The sequence below is a fragment of the Lithobates pipiens genome, unplaced genomic scaffold (genome assembly GCF_037356315.1).
Source record: "Lithobates pipiens isolate NorthernLeopardFrog02 unplaced genomic scaffold, aLitPip1_a1.2 Scaffold_18, whole genome shotgun sequence".
Lineage (NCBI taxonomy): Eukaryota > Metazoa > Chordata > Amphibia > Anura > Ranidae > Lithobates > Lithobates pipiens.
In genome coordinates this window covers 1636055-1654659 of record NW_027507758.1, presented here as the reverse complement: position 1 = coordinate 1654659, position 18605 = coordinate 1636055, and the positions used below count along the sequence as shown (strand labels likewise).

The window sequence follows — 18605 nt, the reverse complement described above, 5'->3', positions numbered from 1 at the left end:
GACAGCCAATCACAGTGGTCGCTTGATCAGATATATATATATATATATATATATATATATATATATATATATATATATATATAATATATTTTATAATAATATAATAATATAATATAATATAATATAATATAATATAATAATATAATATAATATAATATAATAATAATATTATATATATATATATATATATATATATATATATATATATATATATATATATATATAAAATGTAAAAAAGAAAAAAATATTATTTTTTTTGTTTGTTCTGTCACCAGCCAGTGTCCCTGATCACCGCCACACCGTATGATGATGCTGTACTGCACTGGTGACAGTATGTAAAAAATAAAATAACATTTTAAATAGTTTTCATTTTTTTAATTTTCCAAAAAAATCATGACAAAAAATTACAACTTCCAAAAGCTCACCATGCCTCCTACTAAATACCTTGGACTGTCTACTTTCCAAAAAGGGGCGATTTGGGGGGTATTTGTACTTTCCTGGCATTCTCGGGGGCGGGGCCTCAAGAAATTAGAACGGCCATCAGTACATCAGGATTGATCAATTTTCATATATATATATATAAATAGATAGATAGATATAGTTTGTGGACTTTATAGCTGTCCTACAGACTAGATAATAGATGCTGATTTGGGTTATTTTCACCAAAGAAATGGAGCAGATTATATTCTGACCTAAAGTTATGAAGAAAGATTATTTACTGTATTTGCTAAATTTTATAACAGAAACAAAGATAAACTTTTTCGAAATTCTCTGACTTTTTTTGTTTATTTAGCAAAAATTAAAAAAAAAAACCCCTAGAGGTTATTAAATACCACAAAATAAAGTTCTATTTGTGTGAATAAAATGATACAAATGTCATTTGGGTACAGTGTAGCCTGACCGTGTAATCGTCATTCAAAGAGTGAGAACGCTGAAAGCTGAAAATTGGGCTGGGGGGGGGGGGGGGGGGGTTGGTGCCCAGTATTGAAGGGGTTAAAGAGGTTATTTTATACACTATGGAGGGGTTTCCACTTTTATCCTTAATGTGTCAGTGACGGGACGGATTTCTGAATGAGGAGTTTTCCCCTTACAAATGATCAGGATGTTTTCATTGATGACTACATGAAGACCTGCATGGTGGTTTATATCTAATGCTCGCTATTCTTTATGTTTGGACGCCACTTTTCATTTTATTTCACTTGGATTTGGTTATTCAATTAATGAGCACTTTGATTATTACCGTATTTATGGACGTATAACACGCACATTCATTTTAAGAGGGAAGTTTCAGGAAAAAAACGTACATTTTATATAAGGAACTTTGAAGCAAAATAAGGGTCAGTGCCCATCTGCAGCCTCGCCATTGCCATCGATGCAGCCTCGCCATTGCCATCGATACAGCCTCACCATTGCCATCGATGCAGCCTCGCCATTGCCATCGATGCAGCCTCGCCATTGCCATCGATGCAGCCTCGCCATTGCCATCAATGCAGCCTCGCCATTGCCATCGATACAGCCTCGCCATTGCCATCGATACAGCCTCACCATTGCCATCGATGCAGCCTCGCCATTGCCATCCATGTAGCCTCGCCATTGCCATCAATGCAGCCTCGCCATTGCCATCGATGCAGCCTCGCCATTGCCATCGATGCAGCCTCGCCATTGCCATCCATGTAGCCTCGCCATTGCCATCCATGCAGCCTCGCCATTGCCATCGATGCAGCCTCGCCATTGCCATCGATGCAGCCTCGCCATTGCCATCGATGCAGCCTCGCCATTGCCATCCATGTAGCCTCGCCATTGCCATCGATGCAACGTCACCATTGCCATCCATGCAGCCTCACCATTGCCATCAATGCAGCCTGATTGATGCCCATCTGCAACTTAGAGGGGGCAGGGAGGGGGGTGGGAGGAGCACAGACAGATTACATACAGTGAGAATCTCCTATGATAGACAGAACAGGGGTCCAATGGCGGCCCAGGAGACGGGACTTCCTATTACAGAGGCCACCAAGTAAACAGGAGATTCTCACTGTATGTAATCTGACGGCGCCCGTCCCTCCCCCTCCCTGTCCCCCCCCCCCCCCGAGGCAGATAAAATTGAAGTATTGGCGTATAACACGCACACGCTATTTGCCATCGATGCAGCCTCACCATTGCCATCGATGCAGCCTCGCCATTGCCATCGATGCAGCCTCGCCATTGCCATCGATGCAGCCTCACCATTGCCATCGATGCAGCCTCGCCATTGCCATCGATGCAGCCTTAGCATTGCCATCGATGCAGCCTCACCATTGCCATCAATGCAGCCTGATCGATGCCCATCTGCAGCTTAGAGGGGGCAGGGAGGGGGGCGGGACGAGCACAGACAGATTACATACAGTGAGAATCTCCTATGATAGACAGAACAGTGGTCCAATGGCGGCCCAGGAGACGGGACTTCCTATTACAGAGGCCGCCAAGTAAACAGGAGATTCTCACTGTATGTAATCTGACGGCGCTCGTCCCTCCCCCTCCCTGTCCCCTCCTATTGACGCACACGCTATTTGCACCCGATTTTCATGGTGAAAAGTGAGTGTTATACACCAATAGATACACTACATGTTTATACTTTGAGAAATTTTCCATATTTGGATATTTGCACATCATTTTTGTTTATAATTATAAATTTCCGAACAACCCTGGAATTCAAGAGGTTAAAAAAGAGTCGCAGAGCTGCTGGCGCTCCGGCCTTGGTGTGAATCGTCAGAGGCGGTGAAGGGCTTCCAGGGGAAAGTGACCCGGGCATCTCTAGAGATCACTGAGGGCCCCTTCCGTGGGTGCCGCTTTGCCACTAGGGTTGCCACCTTTTCTTCAAGCCAAACCCGAACACTTTAGCAGCACAGGGCACATAGGATTATAAAAGACCGGGGACACCTTTGGGTGCCCCCCAATTAGAGTGGTTACACAGCGTGCTGCGACAAAGTGGGTGTGGCCAAACTGTTCTTGCTAACATCCTGCCCCCCCCACCCCCAGTGAGGCCAAACCTGCCCTCAGAGAGGGGGCTGCAGCTCCCGAATGGCAACAGATTTTTGTGTGACTATCTCAGTTACTTGGGGAGCCACAACCCAGTCTAAATAATGTGTCCGGGTTTCAGGCAGACTGAAGATTCCAAACACACTGGGGGGGGTGTCAGGCCGGCGTTGCCCGCTGTGACAGTTTTAATTTGACTCGCTGGGCGCCCGCCGTCACACAAAGTCTGGCCTCCCGGTTTGGCTCCTTTGATAGACCGCACACTTGTCCAACGTCGGGACATGTGCTGTCTATCATGGGTAGTTGCCGGTAGGCGCCCGGAAAGTCAAAATAAACCTGTCACAGTGAGTGATGCCAGCCTGTGTGATGATCCAGCCGGCTCTCCTCTTCCTCTTTTTCCCTGGTCTCCTGCACTGGTGAGGCTGCATTGCTGGGTACAGGTGAGGCTGCATTGCTGGGCACTGGTGAGGTTGCATTGCTGGACACTGGTGAGGTTGCATTGCTGGGCACTGGTCAGGATGCTTTGGATGGGCACTAGTCAGGCTGCATTTATGGGCACTGGTGAGATTGCGTAGATGGGCACTGGTGAGTCTGTATTGCTGAGCACTGGTCAGGCTGTATAGCTGGGCACAGGCGAAGCTGCATTGCTGGGCACTGATGAGGCTACATTGATGGGCGCTGGTGAGGCTGCATTGCTTGGCACTGGTGAGGCTGCATAGATGGGCACTGGTGAGGCTGCATTGATGAGCACCGGTGAAGCTGCATAGGTGGGCACTAGTGAGGCTGCATTGATGGGCACTGGTGAGGCTGCTTAGATGGGCACTGGTGAGGCTGTATAGGTGGGCATGGGTCAGACTGCATTGCTGGGCACTGGTGAGGCTGCATTGCTGGACATTGGGCACTGGTGAGGCTGCATAGATAAGCACTGGTGAGGCTGCATAGATAAACACTGGTGAGGCTGCATTGCTGGGCACTGCCGAGGCTGCATAAATGAGCACTGGTGAGGCTGCATTGCTAGGCACTGGTGAGGCTGCATAGATGGGCACTGGTCAGACTGCATTGCTTTGCACTGGTGAGGCTGCATAGATGGGCCTTGATGAGGCTGTATAGGTGGGCACTGGTCAGACTGCATTGCTGGGCACTGGTGAGGCTGCATAGATGGGCATTGATGAGGCTGTATAGGTGGGCACTGGTCAGACTGCATTGCTGGGCACTGGTCAGACTGCATAGATGGGCACTGGTGAGGCTGCATTGGTGAGGTTGCATACATGGGCACTGGTGAGGCTGTATAGGTGGGCACTGGTGAGGCTGTATAGGTGGGCACTGGTCAGACTGCATTGCTGGGCACTGGTCAGACTGCATAGATGGGCACTGGTGAGGCTGCATAGGTGAGGTTGCATACATGGACACTGGTGAGGCTGAATACATGGGCACTGGTGAGGCTGCATTGCTGGGCACTGGTGAAGTACTTTAGCAGTTGATATACAGTGCTGTACAAGATCACAAACACTAAAAGTAATTCAGAAATAATAATTCAATTCATACACTAAAAACAATGCATAACAAATCTGCAGTGATGAATAATAAGTGACGGATATCCCATAAGTATAAATATTCCGATGTGGTCCCCGAAGACCTTTATATGGAAGTATTGGAGATCCTCTCAGGTGAGCACAGCAGGGGATGGAGGAAAGAGGAGAAGAGAACGGGGGACCCCAACAGTGAAGTATAGAAGACGAGTATTTATTCTTTTACAGAGAAAATAAGGTAAAACGTGAACGAGCAGCGAGCTCGCGGCCTGGCGTCCCTTCCGGTGCCCATCTATTCCGACGCGTATCGCCACGATCACGCGACTTCATCAGGGAACACATATGAGCCCTGGAGGTGTCCTTAAACCCCCCTTCCTGCCCAGACCAATCCTCAGCTTTCAGCGCTGTCACACTTTGAATGACAATTACGCGGTCATACAAGCTGGCATTTTTATTTTTTGCCAAACAAAAACGAAAAAAGATGGAAAATTTGGAAAAAAATAAAAATCATGTTTCATAGTCTGTTGTAAAATTTAGCAAACGGGTAATTTTTCTCCTTCACTGATATGTGTTGATTAGGCGGCACTGATGGGCAATGATAGGGCAGTAATGATGGGCACTGGTAGGTGTTACTAATAGGTACCACTGATAGATGACACAGGTGGACACTGATATGCTGCACTGATGGGGACAAATAAGGCGGTAGTGATGGCCACTGATAAGATGGCACTGATGGGCCCTGATGGGTGGCACTGATGGGCACTGGTAGGTGACACTGATGGCCACTGGTAGGTGTTACTGATAGGTACCACTGATAGATGGCACTGATAGGCTGCACTGATGGGGACAGATAAGGCAGTGGTGATGACCACTGATAAGATGGCACTGATGGGCCCTGATGGGTGGCACTGATGGGCACTGGTAGGTGGCACCGATGGGCACTGGTAGGTGACACTGATGGCCACTGGTAGGTGTTACTGATAGGTACCACTGATAGATAGCACTGATGGGCACTGATAGGTGGCACTGATGGGCACTGGTAGGTGGGACCGATGGGCACTGGTAGGTGACACTGATGGGCAACACTGTTGATTAGGCACAGATTGGTGGCACTGTGGGCACTGATGAGTGGCACTGGTAGGTAGCACTGATGTACACTCGTAGGTGGCACTGGCAGGTGGCATAGGTGGGCATAGATGAGCTGGTGGCAGGTCCCCTTGATCGGGACAGATGTCCCTCTGAGAGCCGACGGCGATCGCTTTTTTTTTTTTTCTCTATCAGCGCGAGGAGAAAAAATAGCCGATTACCGATCTTCTGTTTACATCACATGATCAGCTGTCATTGGCTGACAGATGATCACATGGTAAGGGTTGGGATCGTGCCATAAACCCGCTGATCATAGAGCGCGCAGCGAGTGACCCCTGCGGAGGGCGCACAGGCCGCTCGGGCGCGGGAGGACGTCTATTGATGTACTCCCGGCAAAGTAGATTCTCGCTGTAGCCGTCATTCGGATATAGCGCGGACCTGAAGACGTTAATGTTATGTGCTGGTGAGCGGGCATTTTCTTGAAGTCCTACAATTAAAACAATATGGCGGCCATTTTTTTTAGTAGATGTGCATGAGAGTACAACTGCGGCCATTTTCTTGTAGCCCATCATAAGTTATATGCAATGTAATCTGCAAGGGATGCCGCAAGACTGGCATTTGTTGGGTGCTGAGGCACCTCAGTGCATGAAAATATTTTGCTATTGTGCCCCCCCCCCCCTCCGATGGGTCAGGGGCCACAAATCAGGGTCTGTATTATTTTCCAGTTGCCCAGTACTGGTTCGGAGGAATAACAATGTTACATTGTAGCGCTCCCATCAGGATTATTGTCTTCTCTTCAGAAGATTCGTGTTTTTGGCGTTGGGCGTTTTCTCGCCCCTCCTGGTAAATGTTTATTTGTTCTTTTTTGATGAAAAACGCGGAATGTTCGGGGAGGAAAGCTGGCGTTGTATCTGCATATAAATGAGGGTTGGCGCCGCGCACCGCGCCCCTCTCTAATGCCGCTTGTTCAAACTTGTGATGGAAGATCGATCGTCTTCTCTGCCGGAGAGCAGGCCGCTCCTCCTCTCTCCTCCGGGATTCACCCCCCGTCATTCTTCATAAGAAATACTTCTCATCATCGGTCATGTGTGGAAGTCACACCAATCACTGACGTCCTTCATAGGATTTATTTCCCGGGTTTGGGGGAGAGACGCACGGCGCTAATTCTAATCGGTCTGCTCCCCAGGTGACAAGGAAAACGAAATCTCATACAAAAGAAGCAAATTGTTGCAGCTCTCCGATCATTAATACATCGCTACATAGATTCATAAATACAAGCCGGGCAAGTCCCTGAATGTGACCTGCAGTCCCTGTACAGCAGAGCTGGAGGGTGAGAGGAAGAAGCAGCACAAGCAGCCAATCAGTTCCGTGTGCTGACAAGAAGGGAGAACAGTGGCGGTGCGTCTATTAAGGGCACACGGGCACCACCCCCTCTCTTCTGCTCACCCCTCTATCACTAATAGATTCTTGGCTGCCTCCCCCTATTCAGGAGCCTGAATTACAGTGGGGGGGGAGGGGATTGAGGTGTGTTTTTGAAGCACCTGATTGGAGCCAGAGACTCTAATGGGCGTCAAAAAAAGTGACCTGCGAGCTCCATGCTGGGCAGTCGCAGGTCACTCAGCTGTGTAAGGAAATGGAATGAATATTCTCTTTCCTAACATTAAACTGCATCTCCACCAATCAGGTGCTCGGGTCTGTTACCTGTCACCTGATTGGCTGAAATGACAGGCGCCTATCAGGAGGAGAGGCTGGGAGATGAGGACGGCAGGAGACGCACAAAGGGCCCAGCTCATCACCATCACCCGCCTGCCCCACCAAGACAGGGTAAGTGCTGGGCAGATGGCAAGCGGGTGGCGGGTCACACTGGGGGCATTTAATGGGCACACTGGCAGCATATGATGGGAACACTGGCATTTGATGGCACATTGGCAGCATTTAATTTTAATTTTAATTTGGCACAGTGGCGCCAACTGATGGCACAGTGACAGAATTTGAGGGTACAGTGACAGTGTTTGAGGGCACAGTGGCAGCATTTGGGCACAGTGGCAGAATTTGATGGACATAGTGGCAGTGTTTGGGCACAGTGGCAGCATTTTATGGGCACAGTGGCAGCGTTTGGGCACAGTGGCAGAATTTGATGGGCATAGTGGCAGTGTTTGGACACAGTGGCAGCGTTTTATGGGCACAGTGGCAGCGTTTGGGCACAGTGGCAGAATTTGATGGGCATAGTGGCAGTATTTGGGCACAGTGTCAGCGTTTGACGGTACAGTGGCAGCATTTGGGCACAGTGTTAGTGCTTGAGGGCACAGTGGCAGCGTTTGGCACAGTGGCAGTGTTTGGGCACACTGGCTGCGATTGATGATATTTTTGGCCAGTGCACAGAGCAAGGTCCATAAAGACATGGATGAGCGAGTTTGGGGTGTATGAACTTGACTGATCTGCACAGAGTCCTGACCTCAACCCGATAGAACACCTTTGCGATGAATTAGAGTGGAGACTGCGAGCCAGGCCTTCTCCTCCAACATCAGTGTCTGACCTTACAAATGCTCTTCTGGAAGAATGGTCAAACATTCCCATAGACACCCTCCTAAACCTTGTGGATGGCCTTCCCAGATGAGGTGAAGCTGTTATAGCTGCAAAGGGCCAACTCAATATTGTACCCTCCGGACTAAGACTGGGGGGGGGGTCATTAAAGGTCATGTGTGTGTAAAGGCAGGCGTCCCAATACTTTTGGGATGGAACGTCTGAACTAAGGTAACAGTGGGGAATTAAAAATCATCCTGAGGGTCAGATGCAGGTGATAGCTGGCTTCACCCAACATGACCAGCAGTGGCGTCCCGTCCATACGGGGTGCGGGGGTGCCACCCCCCTAATCCATGTGCCCGGCCCCTAATCTCCATGCCGGGTGCGGGACGCATGAATTTCAATGTTTTTTTTTTTTTGTTTTTTTTTTTAAGCAAGTGATTGGAGCCTGAGGCTGTAACTGGCTTCGGGGGGCGCAGAACACGGAGCCCACCCTCTTGTGTGACAATAGCGAATTCATTGCAGCAGAATCTCTGACCTCTTCCGGTCTAATGAGAACCTTCATGGCCAAAGACAGCCGACATCCTTCAATATGTGGTGGGTTGTGAGCAGGGCAGCCATCAGGGGGGTACAGCCGATACAACTGTAAGGGGCCCGATCATCTGGAGGGGCCCTGGCAGGAGCAGGTGGAGGGGAACCCAGTTGGGGGGCTCACATGTATACAGGTGAGGAGGGGGCCTGACATGTATACAGGAGGGGCTGGCATGTATATAGGTGAGGGGGCCCAACATGTACACAGGTGTGAGGGGGGCCTGACATGTATACGGGTGTGAGGGGGGCCTGACATGTATACGGGTGTGAGGGGGGGCTGACATATATACAGGTGTGAGGGGGGCCTGACATGTATACGGGTGTGAGGGGGGGCTGACATATATACAGGTGTGAGGGGGGCCTGACATGTATACGGGTGTGAGGGGGGCCTGACATGTATACGGGTGTGAGGGGGGGCTGACATATATACAGGTGTGAGGGGGGCCTGACATGTATACGGGTGTGAGGGGGGGCTGACATATATACAGGTGTGAGGGGGGGCTGACATGTATACGGGTGTGAGGGGGGGCTGACATATATACAGGTGTGAGGGGGGCCTGACATGTATACGGGTGTGAGGGGGGCCTGACATGTATACGGGTGTGAGGGGGGGCTGACATATATACAGGTGTGAGGGGGGCCTGACATGTATACGGGTGTGAGGGGGGCCTGACATGTATACGGGTGTGAGGGGGGGCTGACATATATACAGGTGTGAGGGGGGCCTGACATGTATACGGGTGTGAGGGGGGCCTGACATGTATACGGATGTGAGGGGGGGCTGACATATATACAGGTGTGAGGGGGGCCTGACATGTATACGGGTGTGAGGGGGGGCTGACATATATACAGGTGTGAGGGGGGCCTGACATGTATACGGGTGTGAGGGGGGGCTGACATATATACAGGAGTGAGGGTGGGAAGCCAACATATATACAGATGTGAGGGGGTTGACATATATACAGAATTGGGGAAGGGAGCTGGGTGCGTAAAAGGTGTGAAGAGGGGGGCTCACATATATACAGGTGTGAGGGGGACGGAGTGCATATTCGGTGGCATGGCCGTGGGCAGGCCCTGGGGAATGTTGGTGGCCAGGCTGGGGGGGAGGGGCAGGCCTAAAGCTGTGTAAAGGGCCCAAAACAATTTCAATTGGCAGACTCCGAGACTTTAAAGAGGAAGTAAACCCTGATGAGTGTTACTTCCTCTTTCATTCCCTGCAAAGGTAAAGCATAATGGACTACTGTGCATCGCATCGCATCGCATCACATAGTAGCCCATTATGTGTCACTTACCTGACACAGGAGCCAGTGAAGTCGCCGCTGTCCCCTGTAGTCCGACGCATCCATCTTGCTGGTGGCGTCTCGCAGCTCCGCCGCTGTCATTCGGCGAAGCCGTGATGACGTCACTCCCGCGCATGCGCACGGGAGTCGACACGCGCGGCAGCTCCATTCTTGGAAATGCCGCGCTCAGTGACAGTAGACAGCGGTGCCCGTTTTCGGGCAAATATCTCCTAAACCATATAGGTTTAGGAGATATTGCTTGGACCTACAGGTAAGCCTTTATCTAGGCTTACCTGTAGGTCAAAGTGGTTTGTAAGGGTTTACAACCACTTTAATAGGAGGACATCCATACAGGGAAAGGCCCCAGTAAGGTGCCACTTCTGCACATGCAGGTTTGCCGTCTCCTATGGCAACAGTTCCTAACACAAACTTCAACAGTTCTCTGCGCTTCACTACAATGTCCACTTGCAGCTCTTCAGCCCCTTGAGCTCCCGGTCTCTCATTGGACTCTCTGATTCACTGACTCTGAATCCCGGGAGCCCCTCAAGGCTGGTATCTCCCTCCAGCATCACCCCCGCTTCCCTGGTTGGGTCCCTGGCTTGGCACTCCAGATACCTTTCAAGCTTCACCCCACTGGCCTGCTCGGTCCCTGGCCGGACACACAAGGCTGCTCTGCAAGCCTCACCTCCGCTGGTTGGGTTCCTGACTTGATCACCGCCTGAAGTCCCCCGATTCTCCACCGTGCCCGTTCGGTGAGAATACGGCTCCGGTACTTGCTTCAGTTACTCATTGTGGTCCCCGGTAATATGGTGGTTGGTCCCGTTGTGGTGACAGCTTCCCCTCTACCTCCAACCACAACAGGTTCTCCGGCCGGCAGAACCGTCACTTCCTGTTGGACTGCAAGCCCCAATCCCAACCCTTAATTCTGGATAGGCCCTCAGACAGCCAGATGCCCCCAGGATAGGCCCAAACTCCGGCCTAGCATCCCGGGGCAACACGACACATGTCTACCCAGGCAGCAGTCTGGGTGGCACAGAACACAGATCACCTGACTCCACCCAAATATATAGGTTCTCCCAGCAGGCCAAGAGATTCAAGGAAACCCCCGCGGCCCATTGGTTGAGATATCCCATATACCCATAACTTGACCCTGAAATGACCTTCTCACATCTAATGCCACCAAGTGCCCGGCAGAAGTGAAAGGTACAACAAGGCCAAACTTAGGGAGAAATCAATGGATCTCTAACAACTATCCACAGTAGCCACTCCTGACAAGGAATTCGGTGAGGGGCTCCCAGATTAAACCCCGGGGGCCCTACAAAATATTTGCTCATATCTGCCTCTTAAGGTAAGGAGGCCTTTGTCCGTCCCTCTCCCCCAGGGGGTGGTGCTGGTTAGACGCCACTGATAACCAGAGACAGCCAGATATAATCCACGAGGAGGGCATTCTGGGGCAATATCCAGAGCTCTCCTTATTTACCCCCAGAGAAGGTAGGTCAGCAGGATAACGACCCTACTATGGATAGGGGCAAATGTGGAAAGGAAGAATAAAGGAAGGTATGAAAGAAGGGAAGGAAGGAAGGAAGAAGGGGAGGGAGGAAGGAAGGAGGAAAGGAAGGAATGAGGAAAGAAGGAAGGAGGAAAGGAAGGAGAGGGAAGAGAGGAAGGAAGGATGAAAGGAAGGAAGGAGAAAAGAAGGAGGAAAGGAAGGAAGGAAGGGAGGGAAGAAGGAAGAAAGAAGGGAAGGAAGGAAGAGAGGAAGCAAGAAGGAGGGAAGGAAGGGAGGAAAGAAGAAGGGAAGGAGGGAAGGGAGGAAGGAAGAAGGAGGGAAGAAGGAAGGAAGGAGGGAAGGAAGGAAGGAAGGAAGGAAGGAAGGAAGGAAGAAAGGAAGGAAGGAAGGAAGGAAGAAGGGAAGGAAGAAGGGAAGGAGGGAAGAAGGAAGGAAGGAGGGAAGGAAGGAAGGAAGGAAGGAAGGAAGGAAGGAAGAAGGGAAGGAGGGAAGAAGGAAGGAAGAAGGGAAGGAAGGAAAGAAGAAGGGAAGGAGGGAAGAAGGAAGGAAGAAGGGAAGGAAGGAAAGAAGGAAGAAAGAAGGGAAGAAGGAAGGAAGAAGGGAAGGAAGGAAAGAAGAAGGGAAGTAGGGAAGAAGGAAGGAAGAAGGGAAGGAAGGAAGGAAGAAAGAAGGGAAGGAGGGAAGAAGGAAGGAAGAAGGGAAGGAAGGAAAGAAGAAGGGAAGGAAGAAGGGAAGGAAGGAAGGAAGGAAGGAAGGAAGAAGGGAAGGAGGGAAGAAGGAAGGAAGAAGGGAAGAAGGAAGGAAGAAGGGAAGGAAGGAAGGAAGGAAGGAAGGAAGAAGGGAAGGAAGGAAAGAAGAAGGGAAGGAGGGAAGAAGGAAGGAAGAAGGGAAGGAAGGAAGGAAGGAAGGAAGGAAGAAAGAAGGGAAGGAGGGAGGGAGGAATCTGCAGATTCATAACATAATGTTCCTAGCTTCCAAGTACAAAGCAGCTTGCATGACTAAAGAGGAATCTTCACATACCTTGAGATATGTTTTAAAATGTTTTAAGGGTTCAAAAATCTGAGGAGATCAGTTATGCAAATAGTGACTTTGGATCTGCAGTCAGAGAATGGACCCGCCCACTCTTGCATGCGTACTTCAGTACTATTGGCCTATTGTGATATAAGGCCTAAGTGATGGATAGGGGTGAGGGCGAGGTGAGATTCACAGATCCGACTTCTGAGTTAAAGAAACAATTTACAGAACTCAGCAGCCAGGCATATATATATATATATATATATATATATACAGTATATATAGTTATCTTATATGTATAGTTTTAATGAATGGATGTTGTTGCGGTGCTTACAAAGGAATGTTTTGCTCGGAGAAGAAAAAAGCTGTTGCAGTAAATTTAGCCTCCAGCAGATTAGCGTGTCCCAGTACATGTCTAGTAATGCGATTAGCGCTGAGTGCTTAACACAATAAAGTCGTTTCTCATTAGTGTCTCCATAATCCTCTTTTCTCATTCCAGGCCCGACGAAGCTGCGTGGAAAGACGGCCAATCACCGACCAGTCCGGGCTTAACGGATCCCAAAACTTCCAGCCTGAATTCTACCTCTTCCAAGCTGTGTGTGGTGGGACAAGGCCTTCAGTGATGCCCCTCCGGAGCTGTGTGTGGTGGGACAAGGCCTTCAGTGATGCCCCTTCCAAGCTGTGTGTGGTGGGACAAGACCTTAAGTGATGCCCCTTCGGAGCTGTGTGTGGTGGGACAAGGCCTTCAGTGATGCCCCTTCCAAGCTGTGTGTGGTGGGACAAGGCCTTCAGTGATGCCCCTTCGGAGCTGTGTGTGGTGGGACAAGGCCTTCAGTGATGCCCCTTCGGAGCTGTGTGTGGTGGGACAAGGCCTTCAGTGATGCCCCTTCGGAGCTGTGTGTGGTGGGACAAGGCCTTCAGTGATGCCCCTTCGGAGCTGTGTGTGGTGGGACAAGACCTTAAGTGATGCCCCTTCGGAGCTGTGTGTGGTGGGACAAGACCTTAAGTGATGCCCCTTCGGAGCTGTGTGTGGTGGGACAAGGCCTTCAGTGATGCCCCTTCGGAGCTGTGTGTGGTGGGACAAGACCTTAAGTGATGCCCCTTCGGAGCTGTGTGTGGTGGGACAAGGCCTTCGGTGATGCCCCTTCCAAGCTGTGTGTGGTGGGACAAGGCCTTCATTGATGCCCCTTCGGAGCTGTGTGTGGTGGGACAAGACCTTCATTGATGCCCCTTCGGAGCTGTGTGTGGTGGGACAAGGCCTTCAGTGATGCCCCTTCGGAGCTGTGTGTGGTGGGACAAGGCCTTCAGTGATGCCCCTTCGGAGCTGTGTGTGGGGGGACAAGACCTTCAGTGATGCCCCTTCGGAGCTGTGTGTGGTGGGACAAGACCTTCATTGATGCCCCTTCGGAGCTGTGTGTGGTGGGACAAGACCTTCAGTGATGCCCCTTCGGAGCTGTGTGTGGTGGGACAAGACCTTCATTGATGCCCCTTCGGAGCTGTGTGTGGTGGGACAAGATCTTCGGTGACACTGTCATTGTTTACTCCATAAAACTGTCACTAAACGCTAGATTGCTGAATCCGGGCAACAAACCCCCTCTGGTTCCCACTATACCAAGCCTGAGTTTTATGGGAGCAACCAAATGGGGTTTCTGGGTGGTTCTGTGCCTTCAGGTCACTTGATTCTCTTCTCCATATATAATAACAGTGCAATGATGTATTATACAGGATTTGTATCACACCCACAGCTTGTGTAGCTCTTTACAATATAAAGGGAGAAAGGACACTTACATAACAATTCAATACAAGGAGGTTATTTATTGAAACATTTAAATGCAGCTGGGGGTAGTACTTTGGTATCATCCTCCTGTGATCTGGAGAGGGGGCACCAGTACTATCAGCCAATCATCAGTCTCTGCAGCTGCTTACAGAACCTACAGGCAGACAGGAAGAGTGCCCAGAGGAGTGACCTCATCAGTCTCCTTCTGCTCCTTCATTGTCCAATTACCAAACGGGGGTGTGTCCTGGCCCTGCTGTAGTGCTTGCTGCTGCAGTGGAGATTTCAGACCACCTGGCTAAGCTGTGTGCCAGGGGTGCCTGAATCACAAGCTGCATACAATGTATTGAATCGTTTTGGTAGGTAAAACACGTCCCATCTGTGTGTTACCTGGAATTCAGCTTTCCTTATCAGTTTTTTTATGGAGTGTCCCATCCAGGGGCGGACTGACAACTCATGGGGCCCCCAGGCAATCAGACATTATGGGGCCACACAGTATACACAAACACACACAAACACAGTATGCACAGACATGTTTCTATTGGCTGAGAAGGTACTGGAGAGGCGGGGCAGCTATAATCTCAGGATTTTTAGACCAAAAGGATGTCGGTGAGGGACACTTCAGAGACAGATGTAAAAAAAAAAACACAGATTTTTACATACTGTCCCTGGTTTTACTGAGGCTGCCAACCTTGATGGGGCCCCCTAGTGGCACGGGGCCCTCGGGCAGTGCCCGAGTGGCCCAATGGTCAGTCCGCCCCTGGTCCCATCAGATACTTTGTTTATGGGGAGACCCTAATGGCTTCTTATACTGATATCAGTGTGTCCGAAGACACTGGGAATGAAGCCCCAGCGGGTGGGAGGAGCTCAGGACTGCGCCCCGCTAACGCCTGCCCAAAACTGACCTATCCCATTGGGGTGGACCAATCCTTCAAATCCAATTCTGGGGCAGCCTGAGAATGAGGTGTCTCCATTGTTCAAGTGCTTTATTAGGGAGCCTTCCCTTCATAGACTTGATGTTTGTAGCGTCCAGCGTCATTGTTTCCAGTTCTATCGAGTTATAAAGATGTCGGGGGAATTTTTTTTATTTATTTTTTTGCCAAAATATACACATCGATTTTCCAAATATTGATCTTTTTTTTCTTTTTGTATTTTTTTTTTTTTAATATTTAAACAGAAGTTGGGGAATTGGTACGTAGGGTGCGGGATGATATTTTCTGAACCGTAAAATTGCGACCGTCTTCCCAACTTTAGTTACAGTGTATATAAGGCCAAAACTTCTCGTTGTCTTCAGTTTAGGGGAGACCAGAGAAAGATGAGGACCCCTTCCATTGGGGGGGGGGGGGGGATTCCTTTCACTTCCTGTCCCTGAGAAGCTACAGGAAATGAGAGAAAATCTCTCCAAATGATCGGAAATTCCTTCTTACCTGACACTGGAGAAGATGTCCCCATTAGGAGACTTCCCTTCACTTTCTTTTTAGTTACAACCATAAAAATGTTGAATTTCCTATCACTTCCTGTCCTGTTTATAGTCACCGAGACACAAAGAGTGAATCTATAGCAATAAAAACATGACAGGGGAGCTAAACCTTCCCCGGTCTACAAAAAAATATATATATATTTTAGCTTCAGATACAAAAGGTCAGAGGACGCAAATCGGCTTCTTTAAGGCTTGGTTCACATATATGAGGTGCGGGAAACGCAGCGAATCCCGCGCGACTTCCATTGTATTCGCACTGCGTTCTTGTGGACCACGGCGGGTGTAAATGTTTAGTTATCAATTCCCCCCGAAATGGTCCGCAAAATGAAATGCGATTCTCAGAATCAGATATATATATATGGATTGAATCGCATCGCATCCGCGCAAAAAGGGTGCAGGACCCTTATTTTTATCACCGCACTGGAATTGGGTCGCATTAATGGTCGCACACGTGTGATCCAATTCCAGCGCGGGGGAAAAAAAAAGTTCCTGCACCTATTTTGTGCGCGATGCGGTGTGATGCGAGCCATACAGATCAATGTCTCAAATCGCACTGCACAGACATCGCATCTACACTGGGGGGGAATAACGATCGCCTCCCCCGAGGATTGTGCGAGTTTTGCCCCCTTACATAGAAATGAAGGGTCTATAATTGTATTTTATATGATGGAGACAGAAGATCAACCAAAACTCCAGAGAAATCACACAATACAAATGTTATAAATGGAGTTCAGTGAGTAAAATAAGTATTTGATCCCCTTAGTAGTTGGTGGAGAAACCCTTGTTGGTGATCACAGAGGTCAGACGTTTCTTGTAGGTGGTGATGAGGTTCGCACTCATCTCAGGAGGGATTTTCTCCTCTCTTCTCTACAGATCTTCTCTAAATCCTGAAGGTCTCTTGGCAACTGGAAGTTTCCGCTCCTCCATAAATTCTCTATAGGATTAAGGTCTGGAGACTGGCTAGTCCTCCATGACCTTCATGTGCTTCTTTTTGAGCCATTTTTTTTCCTCCAAACACGGCGAGTCCCCCTCCTTAGGAAGACACGTGTATAGGCCCCCCTCCTCAGGAAGACACGTGTACAGGTCCCCCACCTCAGGAAGACACATGTACAGGTCCCCCTCCTCAGGAAGACACGTGTACAGGTCCACCTCCTCAGGAAGACACATGTGCAGGTCCCCCTCCTCAGGAACAGGAAGACACGTGTACAGATCCCCCTCCTCAGGAAGACACATGTACAGGTCCCTCTCCTCAGGAAGACACGTGTACAGGTCCCCCTCCTCAGGAAGACACATGTACAGGTCCTCCTCAGGAAGACACATGTGCAGATCCCCCTCCTCAGGAAGACACATGTACAGGTCCCCCTCCTCAGGAAGACACATGTACAGGTCCCCCTCCTCAGGAACAGGAAGAAACATGTACAGGTCCTCCTCCTCAGGAAGACACATGTACAGGTCCTCCTCCTCAGGAAGACACATGTACAGGTCCCCCTTCTCAGGAAGACACATGGACAGGTCCCCCTCCTCAGGAAGACACATGTACAGGTCCTCCTCCTCAGGAAGACACATGTACAGGTCCCCCTCCTCAGGAAGACACATGTACAGGTCCTCCTCCTCGGGAAGACACATGTACAGGTCCCCCTCCTCAGGAAGACACATGTACAGGTCCCCCTCCTCAGGAAGACACATGTACAGGTCCCCCTCCTCAGGAACAGGAAGACACATGTACAGGTCCCCCTCCTCAGGAAGACACATGTACAGGTCCCCCTCCTCAGGAACAGGAAGACACATGTACAGGTCCTCCTCCTCAGGAAGACACATGTACAGGTCCCCCTCCTCAGGAAGACACATGTACAGGTCCTCCTCCTCGGGAAGACACATGTACAGGTCCCCCTCCTCAGGAAGACACATGTACAGGTCCCCCTCCTCAGGCCAATGTGTATTGTAAGATCTTGGATGAGAACCTTCTTCCCTCATCCAGAACACTGAAGATGGGCCATGGATGGGTCTTCCAGCATGATAATGACCCAAAAACATACCGCCAAGGCAACAAAGTAGTTGATCAAGAAGAAGTACATGAAAATCATGGACTGGCCCGGCCAGTCTCCAGACCTTAATCCTATAGAAAATGTATGGAGGAGCTGAAACTTCGAGTTGCCAAGAAACCTTCAGGATTTAGAGAAGATCTGTAGAGAAGAGAGGAGCAAATCCCTCCTGAGATGTGTGGAAACCTCATCACCACCTACAAGAAACGTCTGACCTCTGTGATCACCAACAAGGGTTTCTCCACCAACTACTAAGGGGATCAAATACTTATTTTACTCACTGAACTCCATTTATAACATTTGTATTGTGTGATTTTTCTGGAGTTTTGGTTGATCTTCTGTCTCCATCATATAAAATACAATTATAGACCCTTCATTTCTATGTAAGGGGGCAAAACTCGCACAATCCTCGGGGGAGACGATTGTTATTCCCCCTCTGTATGTGAACCGAGCCTCAGGATGAATTCCAGATAGGATAATTTTTACAGCTTAGAACAATGTAACAATAGATAGTTACTGTGTACCATATCTATGGGATCCCCATGGAAGCTGGAAATCATTGAAGTAGACATTGCTACTACATCACTACTACACCACTACTACAGCAGTGGCGGCCCTTCCATTAGGGGCACCCGGGCACCGCCCCACTCTCTGCATGCCACCCCCTAAATGACTAAGTAACGGTCACTGCTGCCACCCCCTATTCAGGTGTCCGGACCCTTTTTGGACTCCGGGCGCCTGAATTACAGCGGCGGGGGAGGGGG

General features: G+C 49.6%; 1 protein-coding gene across 1 annotated transcript in view; it reads left to right on the top strand.

The window, feature by feature from the left end:
* LOC143986944 (photoreceptor cilium actin regulator-like) overlaps nt 1-17349 on the top strand; it is a 37194-nt gene extending 19845 nt beyond the window's left edge. Inside the window, exon 2 of the mRNA XM_077485357.1 lies at nt 13045-17349. Coding sequence (XP_077341483.1) covers nt 13045-13168 — 124 coding nt within the window. The 3' untranslated portion in view covers nt 13169-17349. The remainder of the gene's footprint in view (nt 1-13044) is intronic.
* Nucleotides 17350-18605: the final 1256 nt, after the last annotated feature.